This window comes from Chrysemys picta, chromosome 12 (genome assembly GCF_011386835.1).
Source record: "Chrysemys picta bellii isolate R12L10 chromosome 12, ASM1138683v2, whole genome shotgun sequence".
In the NCBI taxonomy this organism is placed as follows: domain Eukaryota; kingdom Metazoa; phylum Chordata; order Testudines; family Emydidae; genus Chrysemys; species Chrysemys picta.
Window position 1 is genome coordinate 10,244,480 of NC_088802.1, and position 22,465 is coordinate 10,266,944.

General features: G+C 52.6%; 2 protein-coding genes across 2 annotated transcripts in view; both read right to left on the reverse strand.

Annotated features, from left to right (window-relative positions):
- LOC101948742 (zinc finger protein RFP-like) overlaps nucleotides 1–22,465 on the reverse strand; it is a 1,201,957-nt gene that overhangs the window by 427,290 nt on the left and 752,202 nt on the right. The gene's annotated exons all lie outside the window — the stretch shown is intronic.
- Nucleotides 1,648–22,146, reverse strand: LOC101941094 (uncharacterized). The gene is made up of 7 exons (XM_065563884.1): nucleotides 22,123–22,146; nucleotides 21,424–21,669; nucleotides 16,743–17,038; nucleotides 14,744–14,831; nucleotides 13,831–13,957; nucleotides 5,530–5,643; nucleotides 1,648–5,244 (listed from the first exon to the last, which is right to left on the reverse strand). The coding sequence occupies exons 1-7, from the start codon at nucleotides 22,144–22,146 to the stop codon at nucleotides 5,237–5,239; spliced, it is 903 nt and encodes a 300-aa protein (XP_065419956.1). The 3' UTR covers nucleotides 1,648–5,236.

Sequence of the window (22,465 nt, forward strand, 5' to 3'; positions counted from 1 at the left end):
CCGAGGGGGGCTGTGCAGTGGGGGGTGGTATTGAAGGGCTGGAGCTAGGCTGAGGGGGGCTGTGCAGTGGGGGGAGGCACTGAAGGGCTGGAGCTAGGCTGAGGGGGGCTGTGCAGTGGGGGGGAAGCACTGAGGAACAGGAGCTAGGCTGAGGGGGGCTGTGCAGTGGGGGGCAGCACTGAGGGACAGGAGCTAGGCTGAGGGGGGCTGTGCAGTGGTGGGGCACTGAGGGGCTGGAGCTAGGCTGAGGGGGGCTGTGCAGTGGGGGGCAGCACTGAGGGACAGGAGCTAGGCTGAGGGGGGCTGTGCAGTGGGGGGAGGGTGGCACTGAAGGGGTGGAGCTAGGCTGAGGGGGGCTGTGCAGTGAGGGGCAGCACTGAGGGACAGGAGCTAGGCTGAGGTGGACTGTGCAGTGGGGGGACACTGAGGGGCTGGAGCTAGGCTGAGGGGGGCTGTGCAGTGGGGGGTGGTATTGAAGGGCTGGAGCTAGGCTGAGGGGGGCTGTGCAGTGTGGGGCACTGAGGGGCTGGAGCTAGGCTGAGGGGGGGCTGTGCAGTGGGGGGAGGGTGGCACTGAAGGGCTGGAGCTAGGCCGAGGGGGGCTGTGCAGTGGGGGGTGGTATTGAAGGGCTGGAGCTAGGCTGAGGGGGGCTGTGCAGTGGGGGGAGGCACTGAAGGGCTGGAGCTAGGCTGAGGGGGGCTGTGCAGTGGGGGGGAAGCACTGAGGAACAGGAGCTAGGCTGAGGGGGGCTGTGCAGTGGGGGGCAGCACTGAGGGGCTGGAGCTAGGCTGAGGGGGGCTGTGCAGTGGGGGGCAGCACTGAGGGACAGGAGCTAGGCTGAGGGGGGCTGTGCAGTGGGGGGAGGGTGGCACTGAAGGGGTGGAGCTAGGCTGAGGGGGGCTGTGCAGTGAGGGGCAGCACTGAGGGACAGGAGCTAGGCTGAGGTGGACTGTGCAGTGGGGGGACACTGAGGGGCTGGAGCTAGGCTGAGGGGGGCTGTGCAGTGGGGGGTGGTATTGAAGGGCTGGAGCTAGGCTGAGGGGGGCTGTGCAGTGGGGGGCACTGAGGGGCTGGAGCTAGGCTGAGGGGGGGCTGTGCAGTGGGGGGAGGGTGGCACTGAAGGGCTGGAGCTAGGCCGAGGGGGGCTGTGCAGTGGGGGGCGGCACTGAAGCACTGGAGCCAGGCTAGTCACTGCCCAGGGCTGAGCTGCAGCCTGCAGATCCCCCTCCCCCTCCCTACAGTGGAGTCGTGGCCAGGCACCTCTGACCCCTTCCCTTGCAGGTCTCATTGGCCGCAGTTCCTTGCTAAAGGGCTGGGACCCAGGTTAGCAATGGGGGTTGGGGGGCCAGACAGAGCTCCAAAGAGCTGCCCAGATACTCCGCAGCATAGAAGGATGTGGGGGATGGTGGGAGCCACTTGCCCCATGGTAAAAATTTTTAGGTCCATATGACACAATACGTCTATGTATGGACACAGTGCCGACCTATGAGCCAGGATGGGGCTCCCTCACAGACAGCCCAGTTAAATATGGGGATTACTGATTACATCATCCAAAAAAATTCTACTGATCCAAAAGGATCGGACACATTACTCACCAAGTTAATTCATTTTTCAGTCCTTACCGAAATACACACTTACTGCAAATTCTTATCAATTCACCTAAGATTTATTAAAAGGAGAAAAGAGATGATTGGCTAAAAGATCATTACACATCAAAAGATGAATGGAGTCCTTACGTCAGGTTCACTGTCGAGATGGTGCTTTAGAATCGCGAAGAGTCCTTTTTAAAATCATTTCATCAGGTTATAGTCCAATGTCCAAATGGTCATTACAAGGCAGGTCCAGCTGGGCCTGGAGATCTCAGATTTTACGACTCAAACTCTCCCCAAATTAAGCTTAAGAAGATTGGAGATAAAAGAATCAGGTCCCAGGAGTTCTAATACAGATTTTTGCACCATCTCAACATCATGCAGTCCTGTGGTGAACAATAGGTTTTTGAAGTAAGCTTCTATTTCCTAACATCACTGGTAATCAATTATCTGCATTAACATAAGGTAATTATCCATAATGCAGTTAATAGTTTACCACAAACTTTACACAGACATACAGACAGTGACATTATTATACCCAAGTTTTATCGAAATGTTAATATTTTCTTTTGATCTTTGAATTAACAGAATACAGCCCTGGACAGGAACTGTTTGGTTACATTGTTAACCTTTAACAAGATAAAGGTAATCGCAGACTACTTCAGCTACCCTCTTCATCCAAGTATTTAACAATACAAGTTTACATCTCAAACCACTATCTTATCGCGTATGGATTGGCCCTAATTACCATTTACAAATTTATGTAACATGTCTCTAATGGTTACATACGGGTCAATTACCCGGCAAGTTTTTCAACACTCCTGTCCCCGTGTAACAGAACTTCAGATCCTGTGTGGATTCTCCCATGTTTAATGAGGTGCGATCTCTGTGTGTAACTTTTCCTACAGTCCAAGCATTTATGGGGTCTCTCTCCTGTGTGAATTGCCTGATGTTTAACAACGGCTGATGTGTTTCTGAAACTTTCCCCACAGTCTAAACACTTATGGGGGTCTATCTCCTGTGTGGATTGCCTGATGTCTAACAAGATCTGACCTCCATATGAAACTTTTCCCACAGTCCAAGCACTTATGGGTCTCTCTCCTGTGTGGATTCTCTGATGTGTTATAAGATATGATCACTGTGTGAAACTCTTTCCACAGTTCAAGCATTTATGGGTTCTCTCTCCTGTGTGGATTAGCTGATGTTTAACAAAAATTGACCTCTGTATGAAACATTTTCCTTAGTCCACATATTTATGGGATTTCTCTCCTCTGTGGATTGCCTGATGTCTAAAAAGGTCTGACCCCCGTGTGTAACTTTTCCCACAGTCTAAGCACTTATGGGGTCTCTCTCCTGTGTGGATTGCCTGATGTTTAACAAGGTCTGACCTCCATATGAAACTTTTCCCACAGTCCAAGCACTTATGGGGTCTCTCTCCTGTGTGCCTCCTCTGATGTGTTATAAGATATGATCGCTGTGTGAAACTTTTTCCACAATCCAAGCACTTGTTGGATATGTCTCCTATGTGGAAATCCTGATGTTTAACAAGGTCTGACCTCTGTATGAAACATTTCCAATAGTCCACACATTTATAGGATTTCTCTCCTGTGTGGATTGCCTGATGTCTAACAAGAATTGACCTCCGTATGAAGCTTTTTCCACAGTCTAAGCACTTATGGGGTCTATCCCCTGTGTGGATTGCGTGATGTCTAACAAGGTCTGACCTCCGTGTGTAACTTTTCCCACAGTCAGAACATTTATGGGGGCTCTCTCCTGTGTGGATTGCCTGATGTTTAACAAGCTCTGACCTCCATATGAAACTTTTCCCACAGTCCAAGCACTTATGGGGTCTCTCTGCTGTGTGGATCCTCTGATGTGTTACGAGGTATGATCGCTGTGTGAAACGCTTTCCACAGTACAAGCATTTATGGGGTCTCTCTCCTGTGTGGATTGCCTGATGTTTAACAAGTGCTGATGTGTTTCTGAAACTTTTCCCACAGTCCAAGCACTTATGGGGTCTGCCTCCTGTGTGGATCCTCTGATGTGTCACAAGATACGATCGCTGTGTGAAACTCTTTCCACAGTCCAAGCATTTATGGAGTCTCTCTCCTGTGTGGATTGCCTGATGTTTAACAAGGGCTGATATGTTTCTGAAACTTTTCCCACAGTCCAAGCACTTATGGGGTCTCTCTCCTGTGTGAATCCTCTGATGTGTTACAAGATATGATCGCTGTGTGAAACTCTTTCCACAATCTAAGCACTTATGGGGTCTATCTCCTGTGTGGATTGCCTGATGTCTAACAAGGTCTGACCGCCGTATGTAACTTTTCCCACAGTCTAAGCACTTATGGGGTCTCTCTCCTGTGTGGAATGCCTGATGTTTAACAAGGGCTGATGTGTTTCTGAAACTTTTCCCACAGTCCAAGCACTTGTGGGGTCTGTCTCCTATGTGGATTGCCTGATGTTTAACAAGGTCTGACCTCCGTGTGTAACTTTTCCCACAGTCTAAGCACTTATGGGGTCTCTCTCCTGTGTGGATTGCCTGATGTTTAACAAGGTCTGACCTCCATATGAAACTTTTCCCACAGTCCAAGCACTTATAGGGTCTCTCTCCTGTGTGCCTCCTCTGATGTGTTATAAGATATGGTCGCTGTGTGAAACTCTTTCCACAGTCCAAGCACTTATGGGGTCTCTCTCCTATGTGGAAATCCTGATGTTTAAGAAGGTCTGACCTCTGTATGAAACATTTCCCATAGTCCACACATTCATGGGATTGCTCTCCTGTGTGGATTGCCTGATGTCTAACAAGGATTGACCTCCGTACAAAGCTTTTCCCACATGCCAAGCATTTATAAGGTCTATCTCCTGTGTGCAATGCCTGATGTCTAACAAGGTCTGATCTCCGTGTGTAACTTTTCCCACAGTCTAAGCACTTATGGGGTCTCTCTCCTGTGTGGATTGCCTGATGTTTAACAAGGTCTGACCTCCATATGAAACTTTTCCCACAGTCCAAGCACTTATAGGGTCTCTCTCCTGTGTGCCTCCTCTGATGTGTTACAAGATATGATCGCTGTGTGAAACTTTTTCCACACTCTAAGCACTTATGGGATCTCTCTCCTGTGTGGTTTATCTGTTGTGTAATTAGTGCTGAATTCCAATTCAAACAATTCCCACACTCAAGGCATTGATAGGATTTCTCTCCCATGTGGCTTTTTCCATGGTTATTAAAGTCTGAGCAGATATTGAAGATTTTCCCAGGGGCCAAGCATTGAAGGGGTTTCTCTCCAGTATGGATTGTCTGATTCGTAACACGGTGTGGTCTCGCAATGAATCCTTTCCCACACTGGAGGCAGTGGTAGGGTTTCTCTTCCTTGGGATTTGTCCGCTGAGCTGTGGGATCCTTGTCTCCTCCCCCACAGTTAATAGATTCATCCACTTTCTTCCCTGGCTGGTTTCCCATCAGCCTCTCTGACTTGTGCCAATTTCCCCAGGCTTCTCCCTGTTCCCAGCACTGGGAAAAATTCCCTTCAGCTCTTCCCACAAATGTGCGCTGTGGTTCCACTTCCCCAGGAACTTCCTCATGATGATTCCCCTTATCACTGACTCTCTCAGCACCTGCTGGGAGAGAGACACAATCCAGACAGGAGTCATTGTGCTGGGGAGAAAGAGGAATAGCACAGAGGAAAAACCCACCACACAAAAGTTGCGAAGAATCAGCAATTGGATTCTGCTTCCAGATCCCACCCAAACACTCACAGGGAAGAAAGCTGTGAAGGAAACTCCTGCAGCTAACAGGACGGGTGGAAAACAGTGAGCGATATCTGCTGACTGCAGCCCTCCCTTTGTTGACATGAGGAAGAACTGTGGGCTCTTACACCATATTTTGGGGATTCTCAACTTTTTCCTTCATTCCCCAGATGGTTTCTGTGTCCATTCTCACCTGTGCGGGTGCATCTCAGGACCTCTGTTTCCTCGCAGACCTGGAGATCAGGCACCCACGGCTCTTCCCCTCGTTCCAGCTGTGCGATCAGCTCAGGTTTGGGAATGGGAAATCCTATACACGGGGTGAAATCAGACCAGATCAGGGTGCATGGAGTATTGAGAGAGTATTTGTTAGAAAGGGCATTCCATAAGTGGAATCTGTCCCCGTGCTGAGGGATAATTCAGTTCCAGAGGATGGGAACAGGGTCACTGAGCCCACTTGGGAGACGCAGGCAATGTTGGGATATGTACATATATAACCCATATATCCATGTAATATGTTATAGGACTTGGGGCCTAGTGTGGCTGGAGTGTGTTTCAACATGAGTGCATGATTTGCATTTTGGCAACCGAAGCAAGAACTGAAAGTTGAATTAGTCAAAAAGAACTGTTTATAAAAAACCCAATTTTGTCATGTCCTAGGAAAAAAATGAAGAATCAGCAAAAAAGGAAATAACAGCAACGGGATGGCTTTAAAACTGTGTAAGAATTGGAGGAAATGGCACCCCTTGGATCCTGGCTTCCTGCCCAAGACTGTCTCCTTGGAGTTGCAGATGAAGGCCCAGGACAACAGAGACTCCTCCTCCTCCTCCATATAATAAAGGGTTCCACACCCTCATAGACCTTCCAAAGAGAATTTGATAAGGCTGGTAGTCAGTATCCAATCGATCACTGCTCCGGATGGCTGCCAACACCACTGGTAATTTATTGTCCCAACCTTTGCCAGTTTCTTACACTACTTTGCGTAGGGGTTGCTTAATAGTCTGATCCATCCTTTCTACTTTCGCTGACGATTGAGGATGGTAGGGGATATGTAGTTGTTGCTTTACTCCTAAAGCTTTTATAACTTTTTTAAATTAATTTTTCTATATAATGTGGTCTATCATCTGAACCAATTATTTTTGGAGTCCCATAGCTACTAAACAGTACTTTCCACAACTTCTTGGCCGTGGTCTCTGCAGTATAATTCCTGGTGGGAATTGCCTCCACCCAGCCAGAAAAAGAAACTACTATCACTAATAGGTTTCAGAGTAGCAGCCTTGTTAGTCTGTATCCGCAAAAAGAACAGGAGTACTTGTGGCACCTTAGAGACTAAAATTAATTTGAGCAGAAACTTTTGTGGGCTAGAGCCCACTTTATCAGATGGCATCTGATAAAGTGGGCTCTAGCCGTCAAAAGCTTCTGCTCAAATAAATTTGTTACTCTCTAAGGTGCCACAAGTACTCATTCTTTTTACTATCACTAATAAATACTGATTCCCCCTTTGGATCTTAATAAAAGCAACCTGTATTCTACTCCACGGCCCTACAATTCTTTAGTGCCACAAGGGTCCCAAATTTGCTGGTCTATTTTCAATTGCTGCATATCTTATGCAATTTTTAACCAAATTTTCTACGTCCTCTCGCACCCTAGACCGTATTCCAATCTGGTTTTCCCTGAAAGAGAGTATTTTCTATGCCTCGGTGGGCCATAGAGTGACACAGGTTAATGATCTCTTCTCTTTGAAGTTTATCAGGTACTCACTTTACCTCTCCTGTTTTCTTATTCACTGCATAACCCCCTTTCATACTCCAGGTTCCCCATCTTTAGGTTCAGCCTCCTGTTTTAAAGTGTGAGCTCTAGTAATTACCATAACCCCCAAAGGTTCCTTTTTTGCTAATTTAGCTAAAGCAGCCACTTTATCATTCCAATATTTTTCATCCCCTTCTCCCTTTGGATGACTTTTCGTATGTCTTACTTTTAATTTTCCCAGGTGTTCTTTCAACCAATCAGAGATACATTTCCAATTTTCCTTTTGGACCAAATTTTCCCCCTCAGCTGTTTCCCAATGGTTCTTTTTCCAAATCCAAATCCAGTGTAACAGTCCCTGTACCACAAAGTCTGAATCCATATAGACATAAAGGCAAAGTGCAACAGTATTTTTTCTGTTTAAGCAGATCACAAAGGCTAAGTCTACACTAAAAACCTCAAAGCGCTCCTGCGGCAGCGCTTTGATCTGACAGTCTGGCCACCCGCTAGCGCTCGGGAGAGAGCTCTCCCAGCACTCTATGTAATCCACTTGGACGAGGGGAATAGCTCCGAGCACTGGGAGCCTGTCTACACTGGCGCGTTACAGGGCGCAAACTTGCTGCACTTGGGGAAGGGTGATTTTTCACACCCGAGTGAGCAAGTTACTGCGCTGTAACACGCCAGTGTAGACATGGCCTAAGAGCTCTGAGCTCTGCTACCTGAGCTGAAGTCCTGCCCATGGATCCAGAATGTCTACCCATTAGTTTGCACAGCAGCATCACCCATATATTGCTTACGCCTTTCATGGTACGAACGACCATCTGTGAACCAAACCTCTTTTTCTCCAAGGCCTAACACTTCATCTACCGCGGTGCTTCTTCTATTAACTTTGGTTCAGTTTCTGGAAGTGGGCATTCATGCTCTTCTCCTTCTGTCAGGAGGACATATGGTAACAACACTGCTTGTTTGTTATTCTCATAGGTAACATCTCTGCTAGTTAACATCAAAGCCCGTTGGGCCATTCTGGTATTGGAAACTCCTTTCTCCTGCAGTTTTCCTGATCAGATGTACGTTGGGGAGAGTGAGGTATCTGTATTACAACAGGGGCTGTGCCAGTAGTCAAAGCAAAGGCTTCAATGGCCCACACGGCAGCTAAACATTCTCTTTCACAAATTCCAAACTGCGGCTCCATAGGGGTTAATCTTCTGGGAATTGGTCCTGCTTTAAGCAGGGGGTTGGACTAGATGACCTCTTGAGGTCCCTTCCAACCCTGATATTCTATGATTCTATGATCTTCTACACGGGTGCGCCACCAGTATTAACTTTCCCTTATCAGTTTCCTGCATCAACACTGATGCTAATCCCTGTTGGGTTGCCGGCCACCTACGGCTTGTTCATCTCAGGGAATTTCAATGCCGGGGCTTGTACCAAAGCCTGTTTTAAGTCACAAAAAGCTTTTTCTTGTTCAGGCCCCCACTCCCATTCTACTTTATTTTTCAATAAACACCACAAGGGTCTAGTTATAATGGTGAAATGCCAAATGTGCTTTCTTAGATAGTTAAACCCTCCTAACATTACTCTCAATGCACGAGAATTCTCTGGTCTGGGTAATTTCAGCAATGATGTCACCTTTTATTGATCTACCTGAATTCCTTGCTCCCTTAGGGTCACCCCCAAATAATTCACCCTCTGTTGCACTAATTGGGCTTTCTCTCGAATCGCCTTAAAACCCGTTCCCTGAATAAGTCTCAACACGCTTTTAGTCCACCCAGTCAGCACCTCCTCAGTCTCTCCCCAAACTAATATGTCATCTACGTATGAGGTGACATTCTCCCGATCCTCTTTGGAGAATTAATCCAGCATCTGCACCACATGTTGGTGTGCAATAGCTGGAGCACAGCACAGGCCCTGGGGAATTCTTTTGAATAAGTCCCGTTGTCCCGTGAAAGTAAACACAAAGCAGGCCCAAGAATCGGGATGGCAACATTTTTTTTTGCCAAATCTATGACACAGAACCATTTAGAGGCCCCATATATTCTTGTCATGACTTGAGGCAAATCTGCTACTATAGGTGCCATGGGAGGGGCATGTCTAAAATCCACTGTCAATCTCTAAGCTCTTGAAGCTTTTTACTACCAGCCAAATTGGGCAACTGTGTGCGGAATTCTCCTTTCCAATCACTCCCTGTTGTTCCAGTGATTCAACTATTTTCTCAATTCCTGCCTCTGCCTGCACGCGATATTTATATTGTCTCTGTGGTAGCACGTCATCCCCTGCGATTTTAACACACGCTTTGATTTTACCACATTCTGCTTTATTCTTGGTCCATACATTGGGAAACTCTTTTACCCACACATCTCGTGGATTCAGTGTAATCTCCTCCATTGCTTCTGCAGCACATATTCTTGGCACGTGTCCTGCTGTCAGAGCGTCTACTGTCCAGTCGGGCACACGTCACAGAACTCCATGAGTTAAATCCAAAACCAACCAATTCCTCTCCAAACAAGGAGTTTCTAATATCATTGGCTAAGTCACCTGATTTATCTGAAGCATTTGTTCTTTACAACAAAAACCTCCTATTCTCCCTCTGGGTATAATAATTATTTCTACTGAACGGTACATCTTTCCTGCCAGTCCTTCCCCAGCAAAGGAGGCTGCTGTAATGATCTCAGACACATATTGAGTCAAATCACAATTTCTATTTATAATATTTATACCAGCCCCACTATCCAATAGGGCATTTTTGGGTCCATTTTCTCTGTGGTGGGGTGTCTGCCCCACCCCCATGCTAGAGGGGGCTGCAGCAGGCCAGTGTGCCTGTGCAGCCCAGCAGCCAATAAGAGAAGGGCTTATTAGGAGCCAATCAGGGCCTGGATTGGAGACAGCTAATCAAGGCCAGGCTCAGCCCTATAAAAAGGCTGCTCAGTGAGGGAGCAGTCAGTCTGTCCCAGACCTTCAGGAAGGAAGGTCTGTCTCCTGAGTAGGAGACCTGCACCCAGGAGAGTGCAGTGCTGGGCAGGCTTAGGGAAGCAGAGTGGAGCTGCAGCCTGATACCTGCCAGACTGCTGGCCCTGAGTAGAAGGGCCTAGAGCAGGAGTCTCAAACTCAAATGACCATGAGGGCCACATGAGGACTAGTACGTTGGCTCGAGGGCTGCATTACTGACACCTCCCCCCCCCCACCGCCTTTGGCCCCATCCCTGCCCCCACTCCACCCCTTCCATGAGGCCCCGCCCCTGCCCCACCTCTTCCCACCCCTTCCCCGAAATCCCCACCCCAACTCTGCCCCCTCCCTGCCCCCAGGGAGTGCAGGAGGGGTGTGGGGTGTGGTGGGGGCTCAGGGCTGGGAGTTGGGGTGTGGGGTGCAGGAGGGGTGAGGGTTACAGCAGGGGGTTCAGGGCAGGGGGTCGGGGTGCAGGGTGTGGCAGGGGGCTCAGGGCAGGGGTCAGGGTGCACGAGGGGTGCAGCATGGGGCTCAGGGCAGTGGGTGGGGATGCAGGAGGGGTGCAGGGTATGGCAGGGGGTCGGGGTGCAGGGTGCGGCAGGGGGCTCAGGGCAGGGGGTTCAGCTGCAGGAGGAGTTCGGGGGGCAGGATGTGGCCCGGCGCGTACCGGGGGCAGGTCAGGCTCCCTGCCTGCGCTCCCTGCCTGTCTGTCTGCCCTGCCCCAAAACAGGCGGAGGGGCTGTGTGTTTCTGTTGCTTGAGGCACCGCCTCCAGCAGCTCCCATTGGCCGCGGTTCCCCGTTCCCGGCCAATGGGAGCTGCTTGGGGCGCCCCCTAAAGCAACAGCCACACACAGACCCTCCGTCCCCCTTCCCCACGTTCCAGCCTCTTCCCGGAGCTGCGCAGGGCAGGCAGTCAGGGAGCATGCCCTGCTCCCGGTGCACGTCAGGCCACTGCTCTGGTAAACACTGGGGGAGGGCGGGGGGGCTGCGAGGGGCTCGCGGGCCAATTACCGTATATACTCGATCGTAAGCTGGTTCGTTTATAAGCCAATCCCCTCAAGATGGATAAGTAAGCGGAGAGACTCTGGCCCTGCCTCTTCCCGTCTGGCTCTGCTGCCTCTCCCTCTCTATACATGTTCATAAGCCGACCCCCCGTCTCTGGTGCTTCCCTTTTTTACTAAAAAAATTCGGCTTATGAACGAGTATATACGGTAAGTTCCCTTTTCTCTTGACCCCCACGCTGGTCCTCCGAATCCTCTCCATACTGGATATCTCCATTAAAATCCAAATCCAAATCTCCATTCTCTGTTTGACATACAGACGCCACTTGCAGTTCCCTCATTCTCACCTGGTTCCTCCAGGTTGCTATGGTTTTCGGGCACCAACTGTGAGAAGCGCTTGCAGTCTCCTCTTCCTCAGTCGGTTCTCAAATTAACTGTTTCATCCCTACCACTTGATTTTCCCATTTATCTTTGTTGGCCTGAATCTTTTCCCAATCCACCATTTTCTTTTCCAATTCCCTATTTTGTTTCCCCATTTGTACTATTTGAGTTTGCATTAGCTGTGCGGCCTCACTTCCCGCTCCAAATGTTCTTGGCGAGTTTTAGAATTCTCTTGTAATGTCTGTATCGCCGCACAGATTTCCCCCCTCTGCACAATTGCCTTTTTTGCAGCCTGCCACAACTGCCACACTACGGCCGTTTGCTTTTTACTCGCATTAGGCTTGCACAGCTGTACATATTTCTCAAACATATTTTCTGAAGTGTCAATTGTTACATCGGGTTCCACTGCATCCAAGGGCATGTCCCAAATGCAATAATCTGCTTTTCTAACAGAGAAGGGGCTTAACTTTAGTCCACTTGGCTGCCTCCTCCTCCACCCCTTTACTTAAACCAGGGGCGGGCAAACTTTCTGGGCTGAGGGCCGCATCGGGTTTCGTAAATTGTATGGAGGGCCAGTTAGGGGAGCGGGTCATGGCCCAGCCCTCACCTCCTACCTGCCCCCACCCCCAGGACTCCTGCCCCATCCAACCCCCACCCCCGGTTCCCTGACGGACTCCAACCACCCCTTCTCCCTGTCCCCTGACTGCCCCCTGCTACCCATCCTACCCCCCCCTTCCTAATTGCCCCCCCAGGACCCCTGCCCCCATTCAACCCCCTCTTCCTCCCTCAACCACCCCGCTCCCTATCCACACCCCCTCCCCCTGACAATTTCACTGAACTCCCCTGCCCCCTTACCGTGCTGCCTAAAGCACCGGTGGCTGGCGGCGCTACAGCCACGCCACCTGGCTGGAGATGGGCCACGCCACTGCCGCCACCGCCCAGCACAGAGCACCGGGTCAGGCCGGGCTCTGCAGCTGCGCTGCCCCAGGAGCTCACAGCCCCACCACCCAGAGCATTGCGCCAGCAGTGGAGCAGCGGGGGAGGGGAAACAGCAGGAGTGGGGCCAGGGGCTAGCCTCCTGCGCCAGGAGCTTGGGGGCCGGGCAGGACGCTCCCGCGGGCCGTAGTTTGCCCACCTCTGTCTTAAACAATGTTCTAAACATTGTTACAATAACACTGTGCGGTATCTCCCTACATGCTCTCACTCACTCCCCCAACCTTTTTTTCCTCACTAATATATTTTTTGAATATTTGGGGGAATTTAGGGGTAGGTGGATATACATATGGGAGCACCTCTAGGATGGAGGTATGGAGCAAAGGAGATAACACATTTGACTACTCCTGGGACAGAATGGAAAAAAACAGGACCAAACAAAACCATATGTGAAGAGAAACCTTTTGAGGTAAAATTTAAAATATGGTGGGAAGATGGAAAAAATGTGAGATGGAAATACCTACAACCAATTTGGAAGAGCAATGGAGATATTTGTTCATACTAAGAGAAGAAGGTCGACTAATGTTTAGATGTAGTTATGATGAAAATAATCTGAACGTGAGCACTCTGAACTGTATCTTTTGGAGTTTGGGATTTGATGTAGTCACCTTAGACGTGACTCATGAACAAGAATTGGCTAATATTCATGTGGGATGGAATGAGTCAATGGCTCTCAACTTATGGGAATATGATATGATGGTGGATTCTTCCATAATGATAAGACTGAGTTGCTTTAGGAAAATTAATGAGGGAGGATATTTTCAGGGATATAAGATTGCCCCAAGAATTATGGCAGATGAACACCCATATCGAAGGGGAGAAATAATTGAAGCCCCAACTATTGTGGACCAAACAATCCGGTTGGAAAGAACTCAAATAAACATGAGTGCACAACATCTGCAGTGTATGCCAGATGCCTTACCTCTATTACAAGCTTGGCGACAACCATGGGGGGATGGGACTATACAAAATAAAAGAGGTATAAGAGAATACATTGTAGGTGGCATTGGTGCTGGAACTGGAGTTTTAAATTCATCTGATATTGAGACATTACAAGGAGAAATGTCAGCCTTGGGTAAGATTTTGAGGGCTACACAGACACGTGACACAATATTTTTGGTACATTATTGAAGCAAGGAATAAGAAGTGCGGAGCTCCAATTAAAGCAAGCCCAAGTCTTGAAAACATCTCTAAATATGAATGTATTTGGTGTGTCTGAAATTAACAACGCAACAGCACTAGCCACACAGTGTGTACAGATGCACACTTATGAGATACACTATTAAGGCCTTGTCTACAATAGCAAGTTACTGCGCTGAAACTTGCTCATGGAGGTGGTTTACCAGCTCTGTCCCAGTGCTGACGTGCGACCACACTGTCCTGTTAAAGCGCTGCACGGCTTCGACTAACTGAGGGGACGGGAATCCCTTACCCAGCGAGGTCACCGTCTCGTAGTTCTCCTGCATGACGTCCCTGTAGAGGGCTCTCTGAGCGGGGTCCAGCAGAGCCCCCTGACCCTGAGTGAAATACACAGCCACCTCCTCGAAGCTCACCGGCACCTGAAACAAGAGTCCCCCACTCAGCACCTGCTGCCACAGCCCCAATCCCAATATTCACAGGAAAGGAAGAAAGAATAAGAAAACAATCTCGGAAGCTCTGGGAGGGCCGGAGAAGCAGATTCCCACCCGCACTCTGCTCAGAGCAGCCAGGAGGCTTCATGGGGCGGGAGAAGGTACATAAGAACATAAGAACGGCCGTACTGGATCGGACCAAAGGTCCATCTAGTCCAGTATCCTGTCTACCGACAGTGGCCAATGCCAGGTGCCCCAGAGGGAGTGAACCTAACAGGTAATTATCAAGCGATCTCTCTCCTGCCATCCATCTCCACCCTCTGACAGACAGAGGCTAGGGACACCATTCCTTATCCATTGTGGCTAATAGCCATTAATGGAGTTAACCTCCATGAATTTATCCAGTTCTCTTTTAAGGTGAGAGCTCCTTGTCCCCCCACAGCAAATGGAGAAGGGCAGCATCTTCACATTTACCACACACCTCCCAGCCACAGGCTGGCACAGGAAGCCGAGCTCTGAGCTGAGGACAGGGCCAGGAATCCCAGAAACTTCTCCTCATTTTGCATAGCAGCCTTGGGCCAGTGGGGTCAGGCTCCAGCACTGGAAGTCTGGTCAGTTTTTCCAGCCCTGCCCAGGGGGGTTGTTTCATATTTGAGAAATGGTGTAATGTTCCCCCCTCCCCACTGCCAATAGGCCTGCTCAGCATGTTTATCGCACCCTGTTCCTCCCTGTCTCTCCCTCCCCCTGCCCAGCAACTCCCTGACAATCCCCTACCTGAGCTGGCGCCATCACAGCCATTTCGCTTCTCTGTCTCCTGCACGACGGGACGATCTGGAGTGAAATGTGGACGTGATTCCTCAGCCTGTCGGGGCAATGGGGGAGGTTACAGAAGGGGCTTGAGTCCCTGTCACACCCCGATTCCGCCCAGGCTCTCTCCCTGCAGACAGACACTTTGGACTCTGCCGCGCTGGCAAGAAACCCACTTAGTTTATTACCACCCAGGCCAGGCCCCCCCCCGTCTGAACTGACCCCACCGGGACACCATTAAACCCTCCCACTAACAGCATCTCTGAGCCAATTGCTGGAAAAAGAGCAGAACCGAAGGAGCCACTTTGGGGGATTCCCCCTGGCACTGTACTGTCAGCCCCTCTAACTCCCCCCCCCCCCAAAGTAGTGCAGTGCTTCAGCAAAGTCAACAACTGGCTTCTCCTGTCTCAGCTTCACCCTTTGTTCCCAGAAGAGTCAGTCTGCCCAGGGGGTGCAGGGAATGGATCCGGGCAGGGCTGGGAGCTGGGAACCTCCCTCTCCACTTCCTGCTCCTGCTGCCCCTTTCAGTCTCTCTGCTCCCCCTTTTTATCTTCTTCCCTCGCCCTGGGAGAATTGGTGACTGCCCCAGTGTCGTGAGCCTTTGCACTTACTAGCTAGATCACCCACTGCCACTGCTAAAAGGGGTTTGATCCTGACTGAGTCTGTGAGGGCAGCACACGGGGAACCCCCTTCTCCTCCGATACAAGCTCACCAGCAGGTCCCTGAAAGGGGCCCTTTGTGCAGCGTCACTTTCCTGCCTGGCCCCAGCCCTTCCCCGCAAGTCTCGCCCAGTCACCTGCAGGCGCGGGCTCACGGGCGGGTGTGAGCAGAGCCGGGGGCTGCCCCAGGGGCTGGTTCCAGACACTGGAGCCTGTCCCCATCCCCGGGGAGTGAATGCAGGTTCCCCCCCACACAGACCCAACTGCATAAGAAGCAGCGGCTAAGTCTGGGCTCCCAGGTCAGAATTCAGGGGGCAGCAACATCTGACCCACCAGGAAGCTCCACTCCAGGGCTGTAATAACATGAGCAGGGAGAGACACACGCCCGCCTCCTCCTCTCCCTTACCCATAATCAGCCCTTTGGTGGCAGCAGCTAATGCCCTGTCCTGCCCCTGCAGCCCCCAGGCAGAGGCTAATCCCATTGGCTCCGAACCAGCAGACTCCGGTCTGACTCCAGTGTGGCTGAGATCTAAATCCTGCATGAAAATCAGACCAGGGCCCTGGGCAGCTCCAACACTCAGGAAACAGATCCCAAAATCATGGGTTTGTCTTTAATAGATTTTTGGGGGGGAGGAGGGCTGGGTATTTGCTGTGTAGTTTCTGGGCCCTGAGGGGATAGTCCCCTGACTCGATAGCAAGGGTGAAAAATCAGAACAGGGGGTGGCACCTATATAAGACAAAGCCCCAAATATCAGGACTGTCCCAATAAAATTAGGACATCTGGTCACTCTGCCTGCCCCCCATGTTTGTTTGACCAGTTCCAGGAAAACATTCCCAGCTGGCTGCTGGACGGGGCAGCTCCTCAACCTCTCCTATGCCACGGGGCGGGGGAGCTGCCTTGTGTCTCTCCCCCCCCCTCCCCTCCTTGCCCTTTGCCTTCTCCCTGCCCCTCCCCACTCCCTTCCCCAGCCAGTCTCCTCTTGCTCTCACCATCCCCTCGCAGTGACCCCCCCACATCTTTCCTCCATTCCAGCCTCTTTCCCCTCAGCCCCATAATTCCCCCGATCCCCCTGCATCGCCCCATCCTAGCACCTGCATCTCCATCCCGGACCTGTCCCCTAACGCATCCCTGTTCCTCCCCCAATCCCCTCCTGCCCCCCACGTGTCGCTGTCCCAGCCCCCAGCACGGCCCGGGCTGGCTCCCCCCGCCCCGCACACACCGGGAGCTGGCGGCAGCTTTCCCGGAGCAGCCTGGGGCCAAACCCTCCCCCTGCAGCCCGGGGGTGACGGGGGCGGGTCTCTCTCACCTTCCCTCCGAGCGGGGCCCCCTGGGGCAGGGGCCGGGCCGGGAAGGGGCCTGGCCGGGCTGGGGGCTCTGCCCTGGGAGAGGCTCCTGGGGAGCAGCGGGAAGGGCCCTGCTGGAGATTCCCCTCTCCCGGCTGCAGCCAGGGCTCCGGGCTCCCAGCACCAGCCGCCGGGGCTCGGGGATCTCGCCAGGAGCCTGGAGCCAGAGTCCCCGCAGCGACTGCGAGTCACTTCCTGCTGCCGGGCCTGAGCCCAGCGATCGCTCCCCCCAGAGCCGCCTCCCAGCTGCTCCTGGGTCCTAGCGATCAACCCACCGCGCTGCAGCATCTCTGGGCGCATGTTACCAGCACTTAGAGGGACCAGACAGCAAGTGTGAAAAATCGGGACAGGGGATGGGGGTAACAGGCACCTATATAAGACAAAGCCCCAAATATTGGGACTGTCCCTATCCAATTGGGACATCTGGTCACCCTACCAGCACTGGTGCAAAAGTTGGAGCTGTCTGGGCTGGCTGAGCCGGACTTGTGGGAAAGAGAAGCAAAAGGAGAAAGAGCAGAAGTAAGGGGGGAAGGAAAATGATGCATGAGGGGAAGGGTGACAGCAGAAACCCACCCTCATATCCACCAGGGTGCAGGACCGGCCTTGGGGCCTTTTCCCTTGGCCCCCGTGGGCTCCCCATCCTGCACCCCCTTTTGCCACTGACCCTTGTCCCCTTTTGTACCCTAACTCCTACACTGTGCCCCGAACCCCTACATTTTGCCACCTTCACCCCAACCTCTCCACAGTGCCACCTTCATCCTAACCCCTGCACTTCCCTCCCACCTGCGCCCCCCAACCCCACCTTGCGCTGCCTCTGTGCCTGCCACACCACCACCCTGCCCAGGTCCCCCCAGCCCCTTATGCCCAGAAACCCCCATGCCCAGTGGCCCCTCACCCAGAGATCACCATCGATCCCTATGCCCAGTGGCCTCCCAACCACAGACTCCCCACACTGCTCTGCACCCCCTCACAGGCCACCCTCCCCACAACTGTCCAGCATGCCATATTCCCGAGGGCTTTCAGCACCAACAAATTAAAAATTCTGTGCACAATATTTTACAATTCTGCCAATTTTATTTGTCAGTCCATACACGTGGAGGCTCCAGAATGGGAGTGGCAAGCATTGGCCCCTGGCTGCACGGAGGTGGGAGATCACCCTGCAGCCTTCCCCCTCCCCTCCTAGGAGAGGGACTTGGCAGTGAGATTCCTCTGTGTGTGTGTCAAAAGGCCACAGGGAACAGGGAAGCGTTTCACATGGTGGCTGGCAGGTCAGCCAGGACCCAAAATCCATTTGAATGACTAAAAGGAAATAGCTGATCCCAATGGCTGAGTCCAGCCCTCACCAGGCCCTTGCCTGCCAGGGCTCTGCACCATCACCTCCCAAATGGCCTTTCATGCTCCCTAAAATGGAACATTTCCCTCTAAGCCGGAAAAGTACAGAGGTGCTTGGGATGTGCAGTTTAATAAGAAAAGGAATTCTCTTCAGGCACCAGTCTTTTTTTCTGCCCTGATTTACAGAGGGCTTGTCTACACCACGCCGAATTGCAGCAACAAGGCTGGGTCCATACAGCCTTGTCGCTAAAAGCCGGCGTGTGTAAATGCTCTTTGTCGGCACTTTTACCGACAAAATATTTCCAGCCTCGCAAGCGGCGTTCGCTTTGTCGGCAGGAGAGCGCTCCCGCCGACAAAGCTGCGTTCACACTGCCACTTGCCGCGGCAAAACTTTTGTCTTTCGGATGGGGGAGCTTTTTAAAGTACCCAGGAAAGACAAACGTTTTTTTGGCAACTTGGCAGCGTAGACAAGCCCATACCTGCTTGCCACACACGGCTCTGTGGGACTGTACTGGGTATAACTCAGCACACAGCCAAGCCTGATTTGAGCAGTGGCTCTTGTTTAGGATGATTTAAGGCAGTTTTTAAAGGTCTCTCCCATAGGTGAGGAAGCATGTGCTGCATTCTTGAAGGGACCTTTAAAATCTCACTCAACTCTACACTGTTTAGAACTCTCCCTCGTTCAAACTGCTTCCAGCTGGAGAGACAGACCTGCAGATACTTGGATCCTCAAGAGAAAAAAACCCATGTCCCTTTCCCCTAAATAAAAGTGTTCAGCTACTCCAGCCTTGTCAAGAGCGAGTCCATCTTCTTCCCCAGCTAAGAGTCGCTCCCTCCCTTGCATTCTGCAGCCCTGATTGTTGCTTTTCTGCTCCAGGTACAACTCCCCCCCCTTTTGTTTTAATGTCAGTTTCTTGTTGACACAGGCATATTGTTAATCATGGGCAGGAAAAGCAAACACCGCCTTCTTTTATTTTCCTTTAACTTTCCCCCCTCCCCAGTCAGGTTGTGTGTGTACCTCTCCCTCCTCCCAGCCCACGTGTGCTGCTGATCCCTGCTGGGGAAGGGAGGGGAGGGAAAAGGCCAAAGGGGATCCTCGGCATCTGGGCTTAAACTTCAGAGCAGAGGGAGGCAGCGTGAAAAGGAGATTGCAGGGAGTTGCCGCAGGGCAGGGCAGGGCAGGGCGCACGGGCAGAAGAGGGGAGAGATGCAGGTGCTGTGTGGGGAGCTTGGAACAGCTGCTGTCCCCGGGGGCACCAGCCTTCTCCCCAGGAAGCCCCAGCACATTCACTGCTAGCTCACTGAGTCACACAAAGATGCCCCCGCCTTGCTCTTTTCCCTTCCCAGCCCAGCAGGGTGACCAGATAACAAGTATGAAAAATAGAGACAGGGGCTGGGGGGTAATAGGAGCCTATATAAGAGAAAGCCCCAAATATCATGACTCTCCCTATAAAATTAGGACATCTGATCACCCTACTCCCAGCCATCCCCAGCCCGTTTCCTCCTCCTCCTCCTCACTGCCCCACAAAGTCCCATGCTGAGCTCAGCTCCACCCCTCCTCTTCCCAGCCTCCAGAGTCTGTTCCCAGCCTTGCTCGACCCCCCTGCCGGGCCTGACTCACCCAGCCCTGCTCACTCACATGCTACAAACTTTTGCTCCTGGTTCTGGCTCTTCTCATGGGGTCCTGCCCCCACACAGGCAGGGAGGGACTCCGCGCAGCTCTGCGCTCCCGGGGGTGAGGGGGCCGTTGGGTGGAGCCGGAGCCCTTAGCTGGCCAGCTGAGGAGGGAGTGGGCAGGGGCAGGGAGAAGCCTGCTGGCCCAGCACGGGAAAGGGGCCAGACTCCGCAGAGGAAGCCCCAGCAAGGGGAAGCCTGAGCCCCTTGTGAAGCCCTTGCATGGGCCTACTTTGCCCAACCCTAGGCCCGCCCCGGCCAGGGTCTGTTCAGAATTTAGCTGAAGCTGGTGGAGTTGAGGATGTCGGCTGGATCCCCCTCCCTGCTCAGGTCGTCTTTCAGGATCAGGATGATGAAAGCCCAACAGTGCCATGCTGGGTCCCAGGAGACCCCTCCAGGCTCTGCTCCCACACAGCCACTAGCATTCAAAGTCACTCCCAGTTTACATCACTGAGTGCCACTAGCCAGCCACCCATGAAGTAACCTGCACAGCAACACCACACAGTTCGCTACTCCCGGCCTTGCACCCCAGAACCGTGAGTCTTGGACTGCCCAGTCAGGTCGCTGTGCTGGACAAAATCAATCGTTAGTTGGTCAAAGGGGGCTGATCAGGCCACAGCCTTGTTCTCTCAAGCGAAGTTTCCCAAACACACACACCAGTTCAGACACAGCGCCCCGCTGTCTCCACCTGAGGGATTGGGAGCGGGGAGGGAAGGAGAGCCCAAGCCTTTATCCACACCTCCCAGATGTGCACGGCCCTTCCTCATGAGACCCACCCACCTGGGGCTGACAGCGGCACTGAGGGGCTGGAGCTAGGCTGAGGGGGGCTGTGCAGTGGGGGGCAGCACTGAGGGACAGGAGCTAGGCTGAGGGGGGCTGTGCAGTGGGGGGCACTGAAGGGCTGGAGCTAGGCTGAGGGGGGGCTGTGCAGTGGGGGGAGGGTGGCACTCAAGGGCTGGAGCTATGCTGAGGGGGGCTGTGCAGTGGGGGGAGGCACTCAAGGGCTGGAGCTAGGCTGAGGGGGGCTGTGCAGTGGGGGGAGGGTGGCGCTCAAGGGCTGGAGCTAGGCTGAGGGGGGCTGTGCAGTGAGGGGCAGCACTGAAGGGCTGGAGCTAGGCTAAGGTGGGGCTGTGCAGTGGGGGGCACTGAAGGGCTGGAGCTAGGCTGAGGGGGGCTGTGCAGTGGGGGGCACTGAAGGGCTGGAGCTAGGCTGAGGGGGTTGTGCAGTGGGGGGCACTGAAGGGCTGGAGCTAGGCTGAGGGGCTGTGCAGTGGGGGGAGGGTGGCACTGAAGGGCTGGAGCTAGGCTGAGGGGGGGCTGTGCAGTGGGGGGAGGGTGGCACTGAAGGGCTGGAGCTAGGCCGAGGGGGCTGTGCAATGGAGGGCAGCACTGAAGGGCTGGAGCCAGGCTAGTCACTGCCCAGGGCTGAGCTGCAGCCTGCAGATCCCCCTCCCTACTGTGGAGTTGCGGCCAGGCACCTCTGGCCCCTCCCCTTGCAGGTCTCATTGGCCGCGGTTCCTTGCTAAAGGGCTGGGAGCCAGGTTAGCAATGGGGGTTGCGGGGGCGGACAGAGTTCCGGAGAGCTGCCCAGACACTCTGCAGCACAGAAGGATGTGGGGGATGGTGGGAGCCGCTTGCCCCCATTAGATCCACCATACGGCGGTGCATGTCAGTTTGCTTCCCCATGAGCTTGACCACAGTGTCCTGCCTGCTCTCATCGCACACGTCCTGCCTCTCTTCAAGTTCCTGTAATGCTTTACGGGACTCCGCAATTGTTTGCTTACATGCATTCAGCTGGGCCCTATCAGTGCGGGAGGACTGCATGAGCTCGGCGAACATGTCGTCCCGAGTTCGTTTTTTCTGGCTTCTAATCTGGACCAGCCTCTGGGACGGAGTAGATAGGGGCCACGTTGAAACATTTGCACCTGCGGGAGGAGAAAAAGGGAGGGTAGTAGTTTAAAAGATTCCTTTCAGAGAACAAAGGAGACACTTTGGTGTGAGTAAGCCATCACACAAGGCCGTGCAACAGAATTCAGCTTGCAGGCAGCCTAGGGGCACGCGGTGTTATGCTTCTTCTACATTCATTTCAATGTTTTCAAACTGTTGGGCCCCCTTTCCCATAGCAAGCAATTCCTGGTGCATTTGCCATATAAAAGGAGGGCCTGCGGGCTCTCTGGGATGATTGCTTCACACAACACACACACCTGCACCCACCGTGTGGCTCTGATGAGTCTCTGAGCAGGGATGAGCCCTTTAAACTAAACGAGAACAGCCCAACGTGGCTGGTTTCCCCCCTCCCACCCCCCACTGCGTGGCTTCGATCAGGCTCTCACTCACCAGAAGTACCTTCTCCAGGATCATGGTCCAGGACCCTGCCTTGGGAGTGAGGGGAGGCTATTGGCTCCAGCATTAAGAATAGTTCCTGACCTCACGTTCGGACCATGCTGGAGCTCGTCTGCGAATCGGGGACTGCGTGATCTCCTGTGATGGTGGACTCTGCATGGTCACCTGAGTCTGGACGGTGCTGATGATCACCTCTGCTGATGGTGACCAAACAGGAAATGAAATTCAAAAGTTCCCGGGGCTTTTCCTGCCCACCTGGCTAGTGCATCGGAGTTGAGAGTGTTGTCCAGAGCGGTCACAAGGGAGCATTCTGGGATAGCTCTCGGAGGCCAATAAC